We start from the raw sequence: 21,838 nt of genomic DNA, 5'->3' as shown, positions 1-21,838 counted from the left end.
GGAATAACTCTGAGTCCAGCCGTGCACAGAGAACTAAGAAATACCAGAACACAGTGAACATGCTGCTCCCGGAACAAGCTAAGTAACCTCTAAAAACGCAGGGCTACTTAACAACACTTCAAATCTCTAAGTAAAACCTTATGGCTAAGTGGGACTAAATCTGTGAGCTCAAGCTTCGGAGCCCAGCATCTCAGCGACATGTGGCAGTCCGGGGAACCCGGACCAAGCTGTCAAAGTAGCCTATTGAAGGACCAAATAAACCAGCTGACGTCTCCGAGATGCTCCTGCCAATAGCCCCTACACGTGCGAGGGGATCACTCTCTTCCAGCGACACGTTCTCTTCCACTAGGGAAGCCTGCCCGTGCCACAGGACAAAACAAACGCCACTCACCCCAAGACTGGAGGGTTTGTTCCGGCTCCCTGCGGCTGCGGAGGGCGAGCCCTGGCGCGGCAGCAGGGGGCTGACAGCTGAAGCGAGGCGCCGCCTTTACAACGCGAAGTGGCTCTTGCTCAATCTGTTTTCCGTGGCCTGGGTTTAATCAGGTTTAATGCCGGCCGGCCGGCCTGCCTGCGCTGGGACACCTGCCGCCGAGGCGGGAAGGGGCGGGCTGAAGAGGAGAGGAGAGGAGAGGAGGGCTCCTCTCTCCTCCGCGGGGACACTGAGGTTTGCAGCCGGGAGAGGGTGAGGCCCTGAAGGCGGGAGCTGCAAAGGGGCGAGAGCAGACAGCGGCTCCGCGGCTGCCGCGCTTTCTAGAAGGAAGCAGCGGGCCCCCCCCAGCTTCGCCCAGCCCAGGCAACGTACGTGCAGGTAGGCAGCGGCGAGGAGTCCTCTGGGAGCTGGCCCGTCCGTGAGGTGTCTCAGCCCGAGTGGTGCCTGCCGGGGAAGCCCGAAACAGGGCACAGCGTAGGGGTGAGGTGAAATCTGTTTTGAGAGGTCAGCGTTTTCCCCTGCGCCTGGCGCGGATCGGGTTCTGACAGAGTGCCGTGTCCCGTGGTCTGGTGGGTCTCCTGCGGCATCCCACCCTCCCTCCACCCCCGTCCCCTTCCCTGCAGCGCGGTTCCTGCGCCTCTGGGGAGCTGCAGCCCCCTTCCAGTGACACCCGTGAAGAACTTCAACAAGGAGTATTAGGAAATGATTTCCTGCCGTCACTGGTGAGGTATGTCAGCGGTTCGCAGAAAAACGGCTGTCAAGATACTCTCGGTGCTGTAACTGCATCCCAGCCCAGCTCTCCAGCACCAGTTAGGTACGGCTCGGCAACAGAGGAGTATGTGAATTTGTTGTGATCGTTTTTCGTAGATCAAAACTTGATTAAGCCCTCTTGAAGAGGCACAGTGTACCTTGCAGGTAAATAGAAGTGTTTAAGGTAATATGAATATATATATAATGGTTTAAAATGCTCATGAGCTTATGTAAAAGAAATGGTGTGGATGCTCCAACTTTCAGTTCTGAGAACAGGACTGTTGTGTATTTTAATCTGTCTGTATTTTTGAATAGGACATTCAAAAAACAAGTACCACAAATGTGCAGAAATCAGTGAAAGGCGTGGTGCTTCAAAGTTCTGATGAGATGTGTGATTTTGTTTTAATTGCCCAGGTCAACTTCAAAAGCACTAGAGAGCAGAGGAAAAGGTGGCTGTACCAATTTAATGATGGCTTTGAATAATTATGCTTTATTATGTGCTGTCATGAATGCTGTAATTGTCATTAAGGTGCATCTATCACTGAAGATCTCTTCCAGGCACTTGTCTTCTCTCTCTCTTTTTCTTTTTTTTAATTAAGTCTTATACTGATAAAAATATTTCCTTTCAGGGTGAAGCTTTATGAACATGGCCTCAGATACATGATACATGGAGCTTTTTCCTGTCTGGAAAATATGGGCAAAGATAACACCAACTGAGTTCTGTCCTGAGTGATAAAGCTCTGCAAGTTGATTGCAGGCTCAAAATGTGGACAAAATGGCTGGGAAAAAGGAGAAATGTACTCATTTACCATGGAAGAATATGGTAGGAAAAACATTTGCCCATGATATTTGTTGTTTTCATCATCAGTTATGTGAATGCATGCAAAGAGCAGAGCCTAATTTTGCCATTGGGTATACCTTCTGCAGAACTGGAGGTTTTTTCATCAGGAAAAGTCAGACAAGAAGGAATCTTCTCCTTCAGGAACAGTTAATGTGTGTTGTTTTACACAGGGCTTTGTATATTTGCAAGTCTTCCATGTTGGCAAAAGGACAAGTTCTAAGTTTAAATAGATAGAAAGAACATTGAATTTACAGAGAAGTAGGTTTCTGGAAGACTTTCCTTCAGAACATGGCAAAGTAACTGCTGCTGCATCTCCTGGATCTGATGCTGGGGCAAAAAACCTGCTTGAGAGCATGTGTGAGTCAGAACACTAGAGTAATGCTGTAATGGAACAAGAGCTAATGAAAAACCAGTGATACGGAGAAGTCGTGAAGAAAATGCCTAGTTAGAAGTGGAGTTTGTTCAGTCCTGGTTTCTCTTTAAATTATTTCTATTATAATGTTTTAATCTCCTTTAAAATTGAAAACCAGAGGTTTTGAGAGTTACTGTCTGTGACAATTAGTGACGAAAGCTGGAGCTTTAGTACAAACGCCCATAACCCCCCTCCAGCAAACTTAAAGGTTTATGTATTTCTGCTTATGTTCAGCATTCCTGCAGGGACTCATTCCTTCTTGCAGCTAGGCAAGAGAAGACCTGCCTGGTAATTTGAATGACATTTGCAGAGGAGAAGGGAAGAGAAGGGGAAGAAGGAAGAAAGCAGGCTCTGCAAGAAGCAGTGTAGATGACTCAATATATGGCACACTTTTGAATCAGTTTGGTGAAGTAAGACACAGCAGCCGGAAGTGTTGTCTTTGACTGTTGTAGAAATTGGTGATCAGCTGAAGATTCTCACAACAGGATGGGATTCTCTTGCTTATCCTTCAGTTTGAATAAATGCATTTGTCCTTTCACAGTGCTGTAAAAACTGGTAGGCTGAATAGGGAGAAAAAAAAAAAAAGCAGTAAGGCAGGCCAAATGAAGGAAAAACTTGTCAGAGGCATGCAACTAATAGATCCTTTTCTAAAAAGAATCTGGAGAGCCAATAGACAATTTGGCTATAAAAAAAAAACCCTATGGGATAGGCTATGGGAAGATATGAGCATAGCAAGGAAAGCAAAAAAATTTTGCATTTGTGTTCATCTTGGAAGAGTGTGGATTTCAGTACCTTTTCTTATGGCTTGTCTTCCATGGAATGATCTGTCTCAAATTGAAGAGTCAGTACTGGCAGTTAGAGAACAAAATGATCTGTAATGTAGCACCACGATTGGCTAAAACTTTTGTGTTCTCTTGTTGTAAATGTCTCATTTAAAGCAGCTTTGGGGCCAACAGATCAGAAAGTGATTAGTGGGTTATTTATCCTCTCCAAGTAATCAAAAGAGAGCCAGGAAAATAGAGACAAGTGAGTCTGGTATTTGCAGCAGGCAGCTGGGTAGACACTGCTTTAAAGAACGAAACCAGTGGAAATGAAGGTAAATTATGCAGGGAAGGAGTCAACAGTGACTTTTGTAAAGGGATATCATGGCTCTCAAATACTAGAAGTGTGTTAGAATTGTACACGTATGCGAACACACTGGATACAGGAGACATGTCTGATTCAGCAGAGTCTGTAGCGCCTGTAATGAAGGCAGACTGCCATAATGTTTTTATTCTCACCTGTATGTGTAAGGAGGTAAAAGATGAATGCTCAGTTTTTCAGATGGAGTAAGATTGCTAATAGAGTCCCAAACAATCCTCTTCTGCTCAGCGTATATTTCTAATGATCTAGAGAGACGGAAAACTGGTGCAGTAGCAGAATTTGCCAATATTACAAAGCTATTTATGTTAGAACAATGGGGTGGCAGAAGGATGTCATGGTAGTGAATCACTGGGTAATAGTGGCAGAATAAATTTGTTGTAGGTAAATGTAAAGAAAATTTAAAATGAAAATATATCAGCAAAATCCTGTGTTTAGCAGCTGTCTGCGTTTACCTGATTTTTAACACTCAGTGATGAGAACTTGGGGTTTTACTACATAGGCCTGTGGAAATATCAGGTCAATACTCAGTAGAACTTAACAAATAGATTGTTAGAAATTATTGGGGGGGGGGGGGGGGGGAGGGGAATAATTGTTTAACTTGTAGATCTGTCGTGCACTTATGTTTTGAAAACTGTATGCAAGTTCTGTTCTCCCCTCCCCACCTCAGACAGGCTGTAGCATAACTGGAGACAGTACAGAAAAGGGTGGCAAAGATGGTCAGAAATATGAAATTAGATTCCATCTAAGGAGCAGTTAGAGTAAAACTGTAGCGTGGGAAAGCAAGAGCTCAGGAGTGTGCTAGAGATGTAAAAAATCCTGAGTACTCGACAAGCTGAATAGGAAATGTTCACTCTTTTTTTTTTCTTGTAATGATTAAGAGCTGTCAAGCTAAACAAGCAGGTAACAGGCTTAAAACAAGCGAAAGACAATTCTTATATTTCCTGTATTAACTGTGTATTGCAAGCATTGACTTTAAATTGTGGAAGCCACTAATTGAAAGTTTTTTCCGTTTCTGCAGGGAAACATGAGAGCAAAAACATTGGGTTTGTGTAATATCAGAACTGCCTTTCTGTTTCTAATTATTGCAGGTAAGTTTGTTGGTGGCTACAGAGGGTCTTGTTCTGAATTAATTCACACAAGTAACACTAATTTTCTGTGAAAATGGCTGTAAAAGTAAATTTATGTGCATGCCAATGAGTCTTTTAAACAGTCCTAAAAGCAGGAACCTGTAAAACATAATATGTGCTATTTTGTGTACTATCTAATCACAGAATCATTCAGATTGCAAGCAAACTCTTGAGATCATCTAATCCAACCTGCCTGACCTGCCCAGGGTCAGTTAGAGCAGGGTGCCTGATATCATGTCCAGTTAGATTTTGATTATCTGCACAAATTGAGACTCCACAACATCTCTGAACAACTTGTTCTGGTGTTTGATCCCCATCACAGTAAAAAAGTGTTTCCTTATGTTCAGATGGAATTTTTCTGTGTTTCAGTTTGTGGCTGGCTCTTTGTTTTTCCTTCCCTACCGTCAGATATTTACATGTATTGGTAAGATCCACCAGTACACTCCCTAGGCCTTCTCTGAGCTGAACAATGTCTCTGCTCTTTCAGCCTCTCATGTGAGAAATGCTCCACTCCCTTAATCATTTTTGTGGCCCTGTGTTAGACTTTCTCTAGTGAGGCCACTGGCAGGTACAACAGACGAGGATTTACCAGTGCTGAGTAGAAGGGAAGGATCACCTTGGACCTGCTGGCAGGTTCTAATGTAGCTCAGGACACTGTTAGCCTCTTTTTTGCCATGAGGGAGTGTTGATGGGTCATGTCCAGTTTGCTGTCCATCAGGACCCCAGTGGTGTTCTCTGCAGATCTGCTTTCCAGCTGAATAATCTCTAGCATGTGCTGGTGTCTGGGGTCATTCCTCACCAGACGCAGGACTTTTGAACTTAATAAATTTCCTGTCTACTCAGTTCTCCGGCCTGTCAGGTCTGCCTGAATGGCAGCATGACTCTTCGGTATATAAACTGAAGAAATGACTTGTAGTTAATAGAATGTGTGCTTAGGATTATTTTCATAGTGGAAAGTATAACTATTTGACAATAATGTAATGTCTAGAGTTTTGTAAAATTGCTAGGCTACTTAGTTGCAACTGCTTGTTTCTCCTCTTCAGCTGCCAACCAACAATCCAGTTCATGTTTAAACATTTCAGGTGGTTCAGAGGAGTTGCTGGATTCCGCTTGGAATCTTGCAGTAGTGCCGGACTGCTAAAAGAAAAACTTCATTAATTTCTATTCCTTGAGTTTCTAGCAAGCCATTTGTTTGGAAATGGTTTGGATTTTTTGCCCATGGATGAACAAGTTGCAAGGTTCACCAATCCATTGGATAGTCTGTTTTTTTGTGAAGTAATCTTTTGGAAAATTTGTTATTGGCTGCCCTCTCTGCAGTAGCAGAGACCAGTAGCTAGGCAGGTGAGGGAAAGTTTACTTTGCCAGTTCTCACAAGAAATACATGATACCCAGAGAAATAATGAAAAGCAGTGAATGGTTTTTCATGCACAACATAAGAGGAAAGAGACCAAAACCGAAGTATTCCTCTGCTTGTTGTGTTCTCTTTTTTTCTTACACATTTGCTACGGGTTGTTATCAGAGACAGGATTTTGGGCTAGACAAACACTTACATGACTCTGTGTGGCTGTTACGACATTCTAATCAAACCAGAAATTGTAGATAAATGCAATACTGACTCAGAACCGTAACCATGGTATCTGGAGTTGGTGCTTTTTTTGTCATACTCCCATATGAATCTCCTTGTGTTAGAAGGAAAGGAAATGAGGTCATTGACAAGTACATGTAATAATTCCTGTCTAAATGCTCATAAATTGAAGGATTAGTTTAAATTTCCATAGAAAACTTAATATTTGTACAACAACTTTAACTTCAGTGTTCATTTAGGACATGTGGGTACTGGAAGCATCCTCTGTCTTGAAGGCTTACTTTGACTACGGTTAAGTGAAATTAGCAAAGACCTTGCATGTGAAATTTGTGTGTGCATGTATGTATGTATGTGGGCATGAAACGGGCTGGAGGAATACAGGTTCTTCAGTAATTTGCATCTGAACTAAAACATAAAAATAGCAGTCTACTGCAAACAAGATTCTACGCAGTGTAAAGTTTGTGTTCAAAAAACTTCCAGTGGCATAACTTTCTGCATATCACCGAGGCGTATTTTAAACTGTAGAGATAAGGGATTATAATTGTATTTTTAGTAGATGGCTTTAGAATGGAGGTGAAAACTCCAATAGGCTTTATAAACGTAATCAAGAACTGAGTTCAGTATATCCTTTTACAGTGTTTGAGGTTTTCTTAAATCTTTGTTTCTTCCCTTTAGAGAAATGTGAAGCCTATGATGTGATGTTGAGGCAAAGTCTTGTGCTTAATGGGCAGCCTCTTGCTATTAAATGTTCACTTGAAAAGAGCTTGAGAAGTGAAGACTACAACTTTACATGGTATAAAGTTGGTAACCAGGCAGCTGTACCCAGAGACAAACTTTCTAGAATTCATCAGCAGAAGAATTTAATTTGGTTTCTTCCTGCAAAGTTACAAGATTCTGGAGATTATGAATGTGTCACAAGGTGAAAGTTTTTTAAAAAAATACATTGTTACTAAAATGAGTTGCAAAGGGAATAACTTTTATAAAGAAAGTAGAATTTGGAGGGTAAGAGAAATACTGATGGAGAAAGGAGATTGTATTTGCAAAAGCTAACTTTATGTTGGGGAAAGTAAGTCTAGTTTTGGGTTCTTTTTCCTAGGAGACAAAGACAAGTCTATTAGAGAATCTAAACTTCTCATCTTCTCTTTCTTCTCTAAAAAAGGCTACCATATACTTTTGAGTGGGAAAATATGCCAAATAGGTTAATTAAATTATGCTATATCTATTGCAGGAACTTGACAAGCAGCTGGAGAATGTGTACAAAAGTGACAGTTTTTGAGAGGACTGATGGTTTATGCTTAAATGAAAAATTTGCTGTAGGGGAATTGATATTTACATTATCATCTGCGAAGGTTGTGTGTCCACATTTGGATCGTTTCAGGAATGAGAAGAATTTTCAACCCGTTCGTTGGTACAAGGTGAGAATGCTGTGGCTTGTGCTGTCTTATAACTGTCCATTGTTTAAATAATAAATCACTGATGTTTGTGAATTGTAGGAGAAAACAAAGAGATTTACTACAAATACTAGAAAAATTATTTGAAAACAAACTGGAAGAAGATTAAGACTTTTTACCTTTTAAAGGTATATATACTTTTTTTTCTTAATGGAGTAGAAATTCAGCATTGATGTGGGAAAGCTGTTGACCACATATCCACCAGGTGGCATCTTTTGGCCTGCTATCGAAAGACCCTGTCATGATTTTTTTTTTTTTTGTGTGAACAGATTTAGAATGTCATTTGTGAGAGATGGCATATCCATTATGTGCTCAATATTGTTCCATTAAATAAATGACTTTTCATATTGTTTACACTTATTTAAAGGCTATTTACATTATAAGGAGGTAGTGCCTTCTGCAGCCTTCTGCCTCATTTAAAAAATTAAGTCTAATTATTAAGTGATTCTTCATTAGTGAATACTTTTACAAATTCTGATGCTTGCTTTTTGCTTGCTTATTTCTCTAATATTAAAAGTTGTTTTCTATGGGACATGAACTTGGAGTATCTTTGAATTAAGACTCAGAGCCAAAATGAAGTATGGTTTGCTTTTGATTCCACTGTCGTTGCTCTTTATCAGCCTCTGCAAGGCATCCATTGTTATGGTGTGATCCACTGAAAGTTCCGCTTCTGTTAGCGACAAAACACAGAAAGACATAGTGATATGAAATAACAGAGTTTTCTACACATGTTTAGGACTGCCAGCTGCTGGAAGGGGAAAGGTTTGCCTTCTCAAACAGCGATCTTATCATTTTCAATGTGACTGTACAGGATCAAGGAAACTATACAGGCGAAACAACATATACCTACAATGGGAAACAGTATAACATTTCACGAGATGTCAATCTGACTGTAGAAGGTGAGTAGGTAATTTCACCGTGTTTATGAAAATTTTGTCCAAGTTTCTCAAAACTAAAGCTTAGAAGACCCATACTTAGGGCTACTAGTTTCCACTTAAATGTGAGGGAAGGGAATGCTGTCTGAGAGTTTATGTATTGTTTGGAGTACAGAAATGGAATTTCCCCTTTAGTAGAAGTCTAAAATAGATGAATACTCTGAAAGTATTTGGCTCCAGTTTGTAACTGTGGGGTGCTGGGTCACAGGCTATCCAGACTGTAGAGGAATGATACTCTAGATACTTACCTGTACCCTCAGCACCTGTGCATGCAATATTTACAGGATTTTTATGCCACAGAACAGCCAGTCCACTGTGAGTGTGTGGAGATTTGGAAGAGGTGGAGTGAAGAATAGTTTAGCTTCAAGTCAGAAGTAACTGACTACCTGAGATATAGGGGAGATTTAGAATAATAGAATCAACTTGGTTGGAAAAGGCCTTTAAGATCATCAAGTCCAACCTCTACCCCAAGACTGCCAAGTCCACCACTAAAGGGCCCCATCTATGCGATACAGGTTTACACCTGTGCTCACAGCTCTGCTTTTCCTTTCTGCCACCTTTCTTTGTCCTATCAGTCCTTCCTGGGCCTTTGGCCTAGGGGTGAGCTGGACAGTGGCCAGATGCCCCTCAGCCTGTGGCTACCAGTCTCTCCTGCTGGAAAGGGAGGAAAGAGAAGGAAAGCAAAAAAGATGCTGGGATGAAGACACTCCAAGGAGGAAAAGCAAAACTGGCCGTGCCGTCCCAGCCTGTGTGGACTGAGGGGATGGAGAACGAAGGAGCCCTCGATGCGATCTCCGAGTGGGGAAAAGGGGAATTCGAATCTAGGACGCTAGAAACCAGAAGCAGCTCTTACAGTTGGCACTCCCTTTCTGCCACCAGAAATCCCCGGTGCGGCGAGAGCACAGCACACCCTACATCCCGCACACCGCCCTGCGCCCCATCTCGCTCGTACCCACCGATAAGCACATCACCTCCGAAACCACGGCACGCCCACCTCTCCACCTCCACTCTTTATTGTGAGGGTGATGCGGCACTGAACATGTTGCCCAGAGAAGCTATGGCTGCCCTGTCCCTGGCAGTGTTCAAGCCCAGGTTGGACGGGGTTTTGAGCAACCTGGTCTAGTGAAAGGTGTCCATGCCTGTGACAGGGGGATTGGAACTGGATGGTCTTTAAGGTGCCTTCCAACAAACCATTCTGTGATTCTGTGATATAATTCTTTTAATAATTGAGTAATGTCTGTTATAAAATTGCTGACAACCTTTTTTTTTTAGTTTGTACTTGGGTTATAGAGCATAGAACAAACTGCAAGTGCCCTGGCTTTTCTGAAAAGCACTTTCTTTGTTTTTCTTGATTAGTGAGCCCACCAAAAAAGCCCCCTGAAATATCTTACCCAAGAAACAACTCCATTGAAGTGGAACTTGGTAAGTTGTTTTTTTCTGTAAGAAAATATGATTTTTGTGTCCTAGTGAAAGTTTATACTGAGTGCCATGTTTTGTGTTTTCTTGGGTTTTGACACAAACTAGTTCAGTGACCAGTTCAGTTTCCCTATGTTGACCTCCTGAAGGAGGGATGTTTGGGAGTGAGAGCGACAAGGCAAGTTGCTTACAAAGTCCTAGGGAAATTTATCAGATACAAGGAAACCTGTAGGGAACCCAAGTATTCTTTGTCACATCTGTTGCTTTCTATCTCTCTGGAAGAGAGTTTAAGGATGGATCCATCTTTGAATTTGCAGGGAAAGTGATGCCGCATAGAGAGGCATCTTCTTGTTGGATTTAGTCTCTTCCATCCTACCAGTCTCTTTCTGAACCTGCAAATCACTGAGTATATAGATCCTATATACTTAATCTAATCTTAGATCCAACCTATACTTAATCTAAAGTATAGATTAACTTTTCTGAATGGGTGTGGGGGCATCTTTAGTTGGTCTGTGTGAGGGTCTGTGAACAGGATTGTATAGAGTTTAATTAGATTATGAAAATTAACTTTTCACTTTGTAACACAATTTTATAGGCTCACAGGTTACAGTGGATTGCAATACAACAGGTGCTGATGGGTATGAGGTGTTTTGGACAAGCAATGGTGTGTATATTGATGTATTTTTTATGAACAGAATTTTTGCAAGTCCCTATGAGTAAGTATATTTTCAGATTAGAAAATACCATGTTGGCAACCAAAGTGGAACTTTCTGCCTCTGACATTAAAATATTTAACAACAGTTTTCATTTGCTTTTTAAAAATTCTAATGCTTGCCTCTTCCAGTTCACTTTATGCTTTAATGCAGAAACTTGAAACATAGTAGGTACATGGCCTAAAAAAATCTAGTCTAGTAAAAAAATCTGTCTTAATTTCCAACCTCGAGAAAAGGTCTTTGTATACTTATAGTCTCATAACTGTATTACAGGCTCTGGCCTGGCAGAAACATCTTACAGTTGGATCAAGCATGTCCACACACATGATCTTCAGATTGTCTCTTTCCTCTGCCTTCTTTCACTTCCCATCTGCCTCTCTGAAACATTGCAAAGGGCCAAATCTTTACAGGAGAAATTGAGACTTCCAGATTGAAGAGCCTTGGGTTAGAGAAATGTAACTGAGAGCAGCTGAAATGTTAATTAAAGACTTTGTTGAGGATATTTGTACTGAAGCTTAGTGGGGTGAGAGGAGAAAAGGGAGACAGATTTCCAGTGGTGAGTTGGGGTTTGGGAGGAAAATGGATGTGGGCTGAGTAAAGTATGAGAAAGGCAACTGGGCGATAAATTGAGGGTGGTGAAAAGCAGATTAAGTGGAATTAGGAGAGAAGAAATTAGACCTGATTTGAAAAAGCAACTAAAATTGGAGCAGAAGGAAATCTGCATTTCTTAAGTATGACAGGTTGGGAACTAAAAATTGTAGTTTTTTTGTCAGCTCCCATCTCATGGTTGTTCTATGAAGATAAAATGTGATCATTTTTGCAAATTCTCAAGCACTATGTATGATCAAGAAACTGGCGAAGAAATGGGAATGATATGTTGAAAGAATATAGTTGTGAGAAATAAGTCTTCATCATAAAAAAAAGGGGGGGAATAAAATGCTAAATTGAGTGCTCACCAAGAGAAAATCTTATACAAACCTATTGTACTGTCATAAAGAATTGCAGTGTTATTAGGTCATAATGCAGAGGCACATGGTCCCTGAATTGATACCATAAAAGCAGTGTTAGTTTTTGTACTTCCTAACATTTAAATAGTCATCTTTGCATCCATTAGTCACTTGCATTAGTGATATTTATTAATTTGTTTTCGTTTGTTTAAATTACTGTGACTTTTTGCTTAGAAAGTGATTAGTGTGGTTCTATATATGGCCTTTAAGATATATTTCTAGCTTTTATTTTGCATTTTAAGTGATAGCTAGTATATGTTTTCAGGAAAGTATAGTGCTTAGCTAAATAGCTGGCTAATTTTGCTTTTGAAATCTCTTGTTAACAAGATAGTGGAATCCCTCATTTTCCTGGTGGTTAAGAAGTTGTTAAGGTCATAGATCATGGTACACGATGAGATGAATGTGCAGCATAATGAGCATTTCTGTGTCCTTGTGCAGTGTATGGGGGATAATGGGTGTCTCTTAATAATGAAGCCTGGCACTAGCTGTTACAAGTCCTTTCTGATCCATGGGGTGAAGCAGCAGTTTAGATGCCACTCCCTGCAGCTGAAATAGCACTGAGTTGCTGGTGTCTGCTGCAGGTCACCACTTTTGATGTCCTCCCTATCCCAAAGCTGCTTACCACAAGATGACGCCTCTTTTCTGTGTCACATAGCATTGTGGAATTTCTCTCTCTCTCCACCTACTCTTATAGGGGCTGGGAAGCCTGTAACAAGGGTTTGCTTAGGTTTGTAAAATATATTTTTGTACTTCAGGCTATAGAAATCTTACATTCTTTGGGGAGCAACCGCTCCAGATAAGTTAACATCTCGATGTTTTCCAGTGTCAATGCTAAGTGTCAGTAGGAGGCCCAACTGTTGTTTGGCTTTCCTTCCTATAATGTAATTGTTCATCTGTTCTGAAGTGTGGTTGACATTTGCAGATGGAGACAACCATTGTCATGCTGCAGCTGTTAGTGATGAAGCCATTCCAGAGAGGGCTGTAGTTTTATGGCTCTATCTGTCACCTTTTGGATAGGGAGGAAACTTCTCATGATGGACGCCCTGTGCATTCTGTGACGCTAGTAATTTTGGAAGTGAATAGTGAAGATTATGAAACACCGTTTGTCTGCCAAGCTTCAAATGCCTTTGGGCAGGTTGCATCCTATATTATATTAAAACGCAGAGGTAAGAAATGCTTTTGTTCTTGAGGCCTGTGTTTTTCTTGACTTCCCCAGAAGAGGTTTTGATATCAGATGCTTATATATCATGTTGGTAGAAGACAGATGAATTACAGTTTGCAGTATGCATGCATGTATCTGTGCATATGGAAGGAGTCACTGTAGTAGTGTATTTGTCATTATTAAATATATAGATAAACGGAAGTGAAAAAATGATACTCAAATTTATATTACGCTTGTGTGAAATATCAGACTTGGACAAATTTGACATTTAAAAACCAATCTTCTTATATTTTCATGCAGCTCCTGACATACAGAGGTGGCTGACTGGAGGCCTTCTCTCTCTGTTAATTTTAACATTTACCACTTTCATAATCTACAAGATCTTCAAGATTGACTTGGTGCTTTGGTACCGTAGTTCTGTCTGTGCTTTTACAAGTAAGGAAGGTATGTGAGTATGACCAGGTATGTTTGTGTAACTAGCCTACTGACTTTTTCACATGCCATTACTTCTAAGCAATGTGATTATTTAGTAGAATGTATGTGCAATTTCCTTGAGGAATTTTCAGATACGCACAAAGACATTTTGGGGTGGGGGGGTGGGATTTTTTCATTCATATGAGTAAAATACATAATCATAGCCGAGGTAATAAACACTGCGTAATGTGCAGGGCAGTCATGGCGAGATAAGTCAAAAGGAACTTCAGGTTGTTCCTGAATTAGCATGTTGCTTTTTGCTTTTCTATAAAGTAGTTTCTTTATATGTAGTTTTCTGGTCACTCTGATGATGATCAATAGGTGTCAGCAGAGCTGCATCCTGTAAACTAGCTGTTTAAAGATATGCATTATATTTTATATTATATTGAAAATCAGACTTATTTTCTCAGAGATTAATTTTTCTGGCTTTGTTTTTAATTATTTTTTTTTCTTTTTTCCCCCAACTTCTCTCTCTTGCTCCTTTCCTTCTAAATTAGTTAGTATATTTACATGGCAAAGAGAGAAAATGCTACTATTATTCTTATGTGTTTTGATTGCTGTGTTGGATACTTATATTGCACATATGTGAAAAAAAATGGAATAAGTGCAACATTACAGATATTTTGCATGGCAGTGCTCAGAATTAGACTGTCTGAGGTTCCCTATAGCTTGAAAGTAAATGAATTCCATGCACTGGGATAGTTGATGTTCACCAATGGCTGTTCTAAATGCTTTCACAGAAAAGGAGTTTCAGCTTCTGGTTGAAAGTTCAGTCTTCCCAGAACACTTTAATAGGATTCTAACGAAAAAAAAAGAAAAAAAAAACCAACCAAAGAAACTGTGTTTTGTAGCTTGTTGAGCTAAACTTAACTTGTTGAATTAAATCTGATTTTGTTTTGTTTTTTTAATTTCTGTTTATTATGCAATTTAACTCCCAAAACCTCTGCTGCCTTCTGGCCTTTTCTTCTACCTGCCTTTCCCCCACAGAATTATTACAGGAAAGAATTGCTGTTTTCTCTTGTGGTTAATCAGAAGTGGAGAGTGATTCCTCTTGAATTTGTTTCAGGAGAGGGTGAAGAAAGTCCTTCAAGAAGACACTTTCCTAATGTCCTGGCACCTCTAGGGTGGGGGGCTTCTTCTTGCATGTCTCAGGTCCTGCATCCATCTTACTTGCTGGCACTTCTCTCCTTGTGATGGGAAAAGAAGCCACATTCTGTGACTGATAGTCCTTTGATTTGTAGAGCATTTTAGTGGTTTGATGCTATTCTGTCAAACAAATCATCTCTCCCCCCCCCCGGCTACTTTTTAACAGCCCAAAATAAAACCTTCCAATAAAGATATGTTGCTGATTTTTAGTTTTGGAGTTTTTGTTTGTTTGGTTTTTTTTTTGTTGTTTGCTTGTTTTTTTAATAGAAACATTTGTGTTTGTTTTAGATGGGAAAGTCTACGATGCATATGTCCTGTACACAAAAAGCAGTGGAAGCAGAAGTTTCTATCACTTGGAAACCTTCGTTCATAGAATACTTCCTGATATTTTAGAACAACAAGGTGGATATAATCTCTTTATATTGGGAAGGGATGATTTACCGGGAGAAGGTATCCTTTAATTAGTAGAGCTTAATAATTGGTCTTTTGACACATTGTTCTCAGGTTAGAAGATTACATATGCAGTTTTAAAAATGCCTGGTTTTGGAAAACAAAGCTGTATTTGTTTTAAATGGATAATTTGTTCAACGGGCAATTTTTTTAAGTTTTTTTGTTTCTTACCAAAAATTCTGTTCTGCTATTATGAGAGTCTGCACTTTCTTTTTATTGATGAACAGATGAGGATTCAGCTGCGTTATTAATAACATTGTTGAGGTTTTTTTGAATGGTATCTGCTCCTGGGAACTGAAGAAAACCATTTTTATCAGTAATTTCATGCAACAGATGATGAATCATGAATGACAGTGTGGAGAGCTTAAACATACCAGTACTCTGATTTAGCTACTGCTCCATATATATGCAATTTTAAAATTTAGAAAGAATTTACAGTATTTGTAAAGTTTCTATGCAAACTTTGATTGTTCCTTCATTGCTTCCAGCTGTGGTCAGTGTTGCTGATGAAATCCTTAAGCAAAGCAGAAGACTGATGATTATTTTGGGATCAGAAACATCTGGTTGCTGCCTATTAGCAGATACCACTGAGCAACAACTAGCTATGTATAATGCTCTCATCTGTGATGGGATTCAAGTGATTCTTATAGAAATGGATGAAATACCAGACTATACAAGCATGCCGGAATCAATCAGATACATTAAGGAAAAACATGGAGCTATCCGATGGAAAGGGGACTTCTCAGAGAAATCTTGTTCAGCAAATACACGATTCTGGAAAAATGTGTGGTATCAGATGCCATCTAAGAAAAAGATATCTTACTCTGAAGTGTATTTGTTGCCCCTGACTTTGAACCATTCTGCAGCAAAGGGAAATTAAGATGTACTTATTAAAATAGTACTGAGGAGGTAATTTTGAAGTGTGTATTTTGTCTGGGGACTTTGGTTTGGTTTTGTTTTACACAAATTCTTTATATTAAAAAGTAAGTATTTTCTTCAAGGAGTAAAAACTACAGCTCTCTTCCCCAGATTAAATCCTAAGAGAAAAGCTCTGTGCAACCTTACTGCTGTTCTGGGTTTTGGGTAGTGACACAGTTTGTTGTGTTACTCTCAGGCAGGTATGAGAAGCAAAGGTTGCTGATAGTGGTAGACTGTTAAATAGTTGTGGCCTACATAAATGTAAGAGCCACTGATGAAGCAGCTGCAAAATCAATTATTTAAAATTGAAACTGCATTTGATAATTTAATCTGTTTCTGTCAGCATTTTCCTAGCTGTTTTGTTCCTTTTCTTGCCTCTTTGTGATTCTCTGAATTCCGCATAGCTGCAAGAACCTTCACTGTGCAAGATTTGAGGTCCCCTCCTGAGCAGTAGGCCTTCCCTTTGCTTCTTGAAGGCACTGGAGAATTACATGATATATCAGGTATATTTAAAACTCCTCACAACACTAAATGTGTTTCAGCTAAACAGTTGGTACCAAATGTGTTTAGCAAATGGAATGGTATCCATGGCTTTTTAGACATTTGTTGAATAATTCTGTGATATCTGGTCTATGGGGTGTTTCTAAACTTAGTCTCTTGAAATGGTCAGGAAACTGAAAATACTTCTTTCAGGGTTCCAGCATTGAAGAATCATAGAATAGTTAGGGCTGGAAAGGACCCTGAGATCATCTAGTTCCAACCCCCTGCCATGGGCAGGGACACGTCACACTAAACTGTATCACCCAAGGCCTCGTCCAGCCTGGCCTTGAACACCACCAGGAATGGAGCATTCACAACTTCCGTGGGCAACCCATTCCAGTACCTCACCACCCTTACAGTAAAGAACTTCTTCCTTATATCCAATCCAAACTTCCCCTGTTAAAGTTTTAATCCATTACCCCTTGTCCTGTCACTACAGTCCCTAATGGCTAGTCCATCCCCAGCATCCCTATAGGCCCCCTTCAGATACTGGAAGGCTGCTCTGGGGTCTCCACGCAGCCTTCTCTTCTCCAGGCTGAACAGCCCCAACTTCCTCAGCCTGTCTTCATACGGGAGGTGCTCCAGTCCCCTGGTCATCCTCGTGGCCCTCCTCTGGACTTGTTCCAACAGTTCCATGTCCTTTTTATGTTGAGGACACCAGAACTGCACACAATACTCCAGGTGAGGTCTCACAAGAGTAGAGTAAAGGGGCAGGATCACCTCCTTCGACCTGCTGGTCACGCTTCTTTTGATGCAGCCCAGGATATGGTTGGCTTTCTGGATTACGAGTGCACAGTGAAGCTGGCTCATGTTCATTTTCTCATTGACCAGCACCCCCAAGTCCTCCGCAGGGCTGCTCTGAATCTCTTCTCTGCCTACCCTGTAGCTGTGCCTGGGATTGCTCTGACCCAGGTGTAGGACCTTGCACTTGGCATGGTTAAACTTCATGAGGTTGGCATCAGCCCACCTCACAAGCGTGTCGAGGTCCCTCTGGATGGCATTCCTTCCCTCCAGCGTATCAATTGAACCACACAGCTTGGTGTCATCGGCAAACTTGCTGAGGGCGCACTCAATCCCACTGTCCATGTCAGCGACAAAGATGTTGAACAAGACCGGTCCCAACACTGATCCCTGAGGGACGCCACTCGTTACTGGTCTCCAACTGGACATTGATCCATTGACCACAACTCTTTGCATGTGGCAATCCAGCCAGTTCTTTATCCACTGAGTGGTCCATCCATCAAATTGATGTCTCTCCAAGAGTATCATCTGAATGCAAATGTGAATTCTGCTTGCCTTTTTTTTTTTTTTTTATTTCTTTCCAACTCAAACCATTCTCTGAGTCTATGGTTTAGTATGACTGTGTAGGCATTTCAATACTGTGTGAAAATGAGTGTGGGAGAAAGGTTTCAGTTATTGTGGTTGATTGTTAGCTAACTACTTGAATGTAGCGTGACATGGAGTGGCTTATCCTTTTATCATGGGACTTTATTTTAAAGTTGAATTTTGTCTCTGTTTTCTCCCCTTGGAAGCTTTTTTTTTTTGCCGTTTACATTAGAAAGCACACTACTTTTTGTGGTAAAATAAAAAATCCCATAGAGGCAGATGTGATGATTGCTCTTTACTAAAAAAACCCCCACAAACAATTAGGTGGCAAGAAGTCTACTTCTGGAAACTTGATAGCTTCAGAAGGAAAAGGCAAATGCAGTGTAATCCACAGAAAAGTATTTATTCACCGTGATGTAGTAGATACTTCCAGTTTATTGTCTATCTATGTTAACAGAGAAGAGAGTCTGAATGGTATGTGGAGGATACATTGAAAACATTCTTTGCACCATCCTTTACTTTTCAACCATAACTGTATGGTATTACTTCTATTGGCTTGTTCTTGTCAATTTATTTGTCACTCCAGATTACCCCTTCCCTTTCTTGCCTTGTAATTAACTTGTTTCAAGTTTTCTCATTCCACGGTGTCTTTCCATCCATATTATGAGGCCAGTTTTTTTTTCTGGGAGACTTTACTCCTTTCATAATTTTCCTCCCATATCCTGCTTTCTTACCCTTGTGGCAGCTAGGCCTGTTTCATGTTCTGATGTACACATCTGGTGACTGTATTAGTTCACGGATAGATGGTTATGTGACAGGAAAGAGCATGTGCATTGAGCCCAAACCCAAACCAAATTGTTACAGCCTGGTGGAATCTACATAATGGCCCCAGGCTGGACAGCCCTGCCTTTTTTTTTTCTTTTAGTCCTTTTACTTTACCTCTGTGTTGCATCCTAGAGGGTAGAAGAACACAAAGATGATTTTACACTTCCCCTTGGTGCCTTGAGCTTCTACTAGAGGGGGGAGCCTGTTCTGTCTTTTGTTCAGAGGCTATGGTAGTTTATCTACTGTACCTCCTTCCATAGCTGCAGTTAGCTTGAAGGTGAAGCAGGCAGAGTATAGTTAATGCTTATAAAATCTGGGCTAAGGAGAGATGTTTTTTCCCTAGAAATACTTAAGGATGTATTACATTGTAGAGCTTCAGAATACAGCTAAGTAAAATCAGTGGCTATCAGCTTTACTCCAGAGAACTCCCCAGATCTCTGGTTTACTCAATGGATGCTACACCACACGAGCACAAGAGCAGTAAACAGTTTCTTCCACTCATCCCTACGCTCATTACTCTTGAAACTAAAGGTGAAGTACACCACTTAACGTGTATGCTTGTTCTCTTTTAAGACAGGGTAATATTAACCAGGACCTGGTGCATTTGTTGAGACAAACTGGACTTAAGCCACTAAAAGTGAGCTAGAAAGTAGTACAAACCACTTGTGTCCTCAGCACACTCTAGGAGTGCTTTCCATGTTGAAACTGGTTTGGAAAAAGGAGTCTGATGTCTGCTGGGCATCAGCGGGCATAGTTAAAAAGTACAGCTCATGTGTAGACTGTTTCTGAGAGACCACCTTGGTAGCTTTGGCATTACAGCTGGAGCTAGAGCTCAGTTTGGCAGTGATGGTGACTATCAGAGATTGGTATTTCACCCTGAGGAAAGGCAGAAAGTTCACCAAGTCATTAAGGTGAATTTTCTGCTCCAGAAAAGTTGGGTTTTAATTGCCGCTACAGGTTGGGTAATTTAGATATGTAAATTCTCTTTCTGGTTTATTTTTGCCCCCAGCCACTCATTTGATCTTGACCTTAACTTGAGCATGACAATGGGTGTAGTAGAAGGGGAATTTTAATACTGTCTCATTAGTTTGGTTCGTTCTACTTCACTAAGTAGTTACCTTGATGGACTTTATTTCTGTTGGCAATTACTGAAATCTGTGGTCTCTCACTTATCTCGCCAGCAATATGTATCAGGGGAGTGCTTCCTTTTCCTGCATTGTCTATGGAAACATACCCCACTGCTGCCTCATGTCTCCTTTAATCTCTAATGCTGGTTTTGATGTTTTGCACTTTTTTTGCTTGCTTTATGTACTGTGAATACATACAGGTTCCCTGAAAGATGGGAAAGGTCGCATTCAAGTCCTTAAGAAGGTATTTTTGATCTTGTTGAGCACATTGTTTCTAACCCCATGTTGTTTGTTTGGTTTCTATTTTTCAAATATGCATAGTTAACTATTTCTTCTGTACCATGGAAGTGAGTGACTTGGCCAAGAAGATGAATTTGGAAAGAAATCTGATCTATCTACTCTTACCTCTCGCTCCTAGGCAAGCACACTCAGACTGTATCAACTAGGTCTGTACCTTCTGAATAAGGTGTGGCACAGCTGCATCATCTCAAATGGAGCTCAGGGGAAGTGGCAGGACAAATGCATCTTTGTAGGAGTAAAGTTACAGGAGGTAACAAATTCTCCCACTTCTGAAGCGGTGAATAAGCAGGGTATTTGGGAGTTACAAAAAAAATCATATTCATCTGTCCCTTTAAAACAGGAAAAAAATAATTGGCAGTTAACTTCTCTACATATTGCATCCAGGAACAAACAGTGAAAAAGCTAAAGAGCTGTCTTGACAGAGACACTCACAGTGGGAAATAACTTGTGTGCCATATGTCCCTCTACCATCTGTGTACGCTCTCTTCTGGGTCGTGACATCTGGTTCTGCTTTGGTAGCTGGCTCCAATTCCTGTATTTTTTGAGTAAATGGGACTTGATTCTCCTCTGAGACTGAAGAGAATAGACCACACGCTGACTTCTGCAAGAAAAGCCAAGTTTTTCATAAAAATATGTCTCTGCAGCCTAGATCTGAATGGCTTGGTTCATGTATGTGTGTAAATGAGCCAAGGATGTGCCAGCACTGTCTGCTGTCACTTTTAAAAAGTTACTAACTTTGGTGTGTTTGACATTTTTGGAGGGTTGGGCCATAAAGTTAGCTGGGTACCTATATTAGGAGATGAACTGGCTTACCACTGAGGAAAAGATCATGTACAAGAGAGCAGACAACTGCGGATGGGAAGAGATCAGGTGTCCCAGAGTGAGGTTTAGTGAGGGAATAATAACATCTGCCATAGGAAGGGGCTGTGGGGATCCCCAAACCCCAGAGCAGTGAGCTGTACTGGAGCTGAGCTGTGCAAGGCCTCCACCTAGTGATGCCTGATGCTAGAGCTCTCCCCTTTTATAAAAGGCCACTCTGTTTACGTAAGATCCCAACGAAGTTCTGTTGCTAATAATGCCAAGCCACAACACAAAAAAAATCCCCAGCCACCAAGAGGGAGTTCAAAAAAGTAGATATTGTGATGACTACTGTTCTGAGTTATCCTGTAATTATTACTTTTAGTGCTTTCCCCATCTTTTGAGAAACTAACAGGGAATTTAGTGGAAAATGAGAATTTTGGCCTTTGAGACTGTACATCTGTTAACTCACTGCCTCAGAATTAATTGGGAAAGGGGAAGGAGTGGTCCTCCATAGAGTTGTGTTTCTATCAGTCTCCAGCATATGTCAGCTAGATCTGGCTGCTTTATGTTGAGCAGCACTTCCCATTGCTTATTCCAAGGAAAAGACTATGAATGGATACTACTTCATCTGGGATCTGCATTCCAGGAGATCAGCCATGGGTGACAGCTGGAGGACCATGTACTCCTGAGCCAACTGAGAGTCCCACAGCTCACTTGGCGTGGTGAAGTATGGAGAATTTGTGCCTAATTTAACTATCTAGCCCACTGAGCTGGTGACAAATGATCCAATGGCCACATGGTGAGAAAATCTTGGAGTCTGGGATGCTGAAGTGTTTGTAGGAGCTCAGTCTGCAGATGGACAGCAGGCAAGATTCAGTAGCCTTGGAGTCCTTGAAGAACTGCCCTCAGAGAGGAGCAGTCAGGCGTGTCATGAAAAACATCTCAGACTGAGTATCACA

General features: G+C 40.9%; 1 protein-coding gene across 3 annotated transcripts; it reads left to right on the top strand.

Annotated features, from left to right (window-relative positions):
* The first annotated feature begins 1,001 nt into the window (after positions 1-1,001).
* Positions 1,002-15,948, top strand: LOC134157679 (interleukin-1 receptor type 1-like). 3 transcript variants are annotated; one of them, XM_062606898.1, is made up of 12 exons: positions 1,002-1,345; positions 1,810-2,003; positions 4,595-4,664; positions 6,964-7,207; positions 7,517-7,703; positions 8,476-8,638; positions 10,031-10,096; positions 10,686-10,806; positions 12,828-12,976; positions 13,273-13,416; positions 14,881-15,042; positions 15,531-15,948. In XM_062606898.1, exons 2-12 carry the CDS (start codon positions 1,956-1,958, stop codon positions 15,920-15,922), a joined length of 1,746 nt encoding a protein of 581 aa, XP_062462882.1. In that variant the 5' UTR covers positions 1,002-1,345; positions 1,810-1,955; the 3' UTR covers positions 15,923-15,948. The 3 variants fall into 3 exon arrangements, with proteins under 3 accessions (XP_062462882.1, XP_062462883.1, XP_062462884.1); XM_062606899.1 differs by lacking the exon at positions 1,002-1,345 and having other exon boundaries at positions 1,569-2,003; XM_062606900.1 differs by lacking the exons at positions 1,002-1,345; positions 1,810-2,003 and adding an exon at positions 3,222-3,529.
* Positions 15,949-21,838: the final 5,890 nt, after the last annotated feature.

This window comes from Pezoporus occidentalis, unplaced genomic scaffold (assembly GCF_034315485.1).
Source record: "Pezoporus occidentalis ecotype Australia unplaced genomic scaffold, CSIRO_AGI_Poc_V1 ctg99, whole genome shotgun sequence".
In the NCBI taxonomy this organism is placed as follows: domain Eukaryota; kingdom Metazoa; phylum Chordata; class Aves; order Psittaciformes; family Psittacidae; genus Pezoporus; species Pezoporus occidentalis.
The sequence above is the reverse complement of the archived record's forward strand: the minus strand, read 5'-3'. Positions and strand labels throughout refer to the sequence as shown.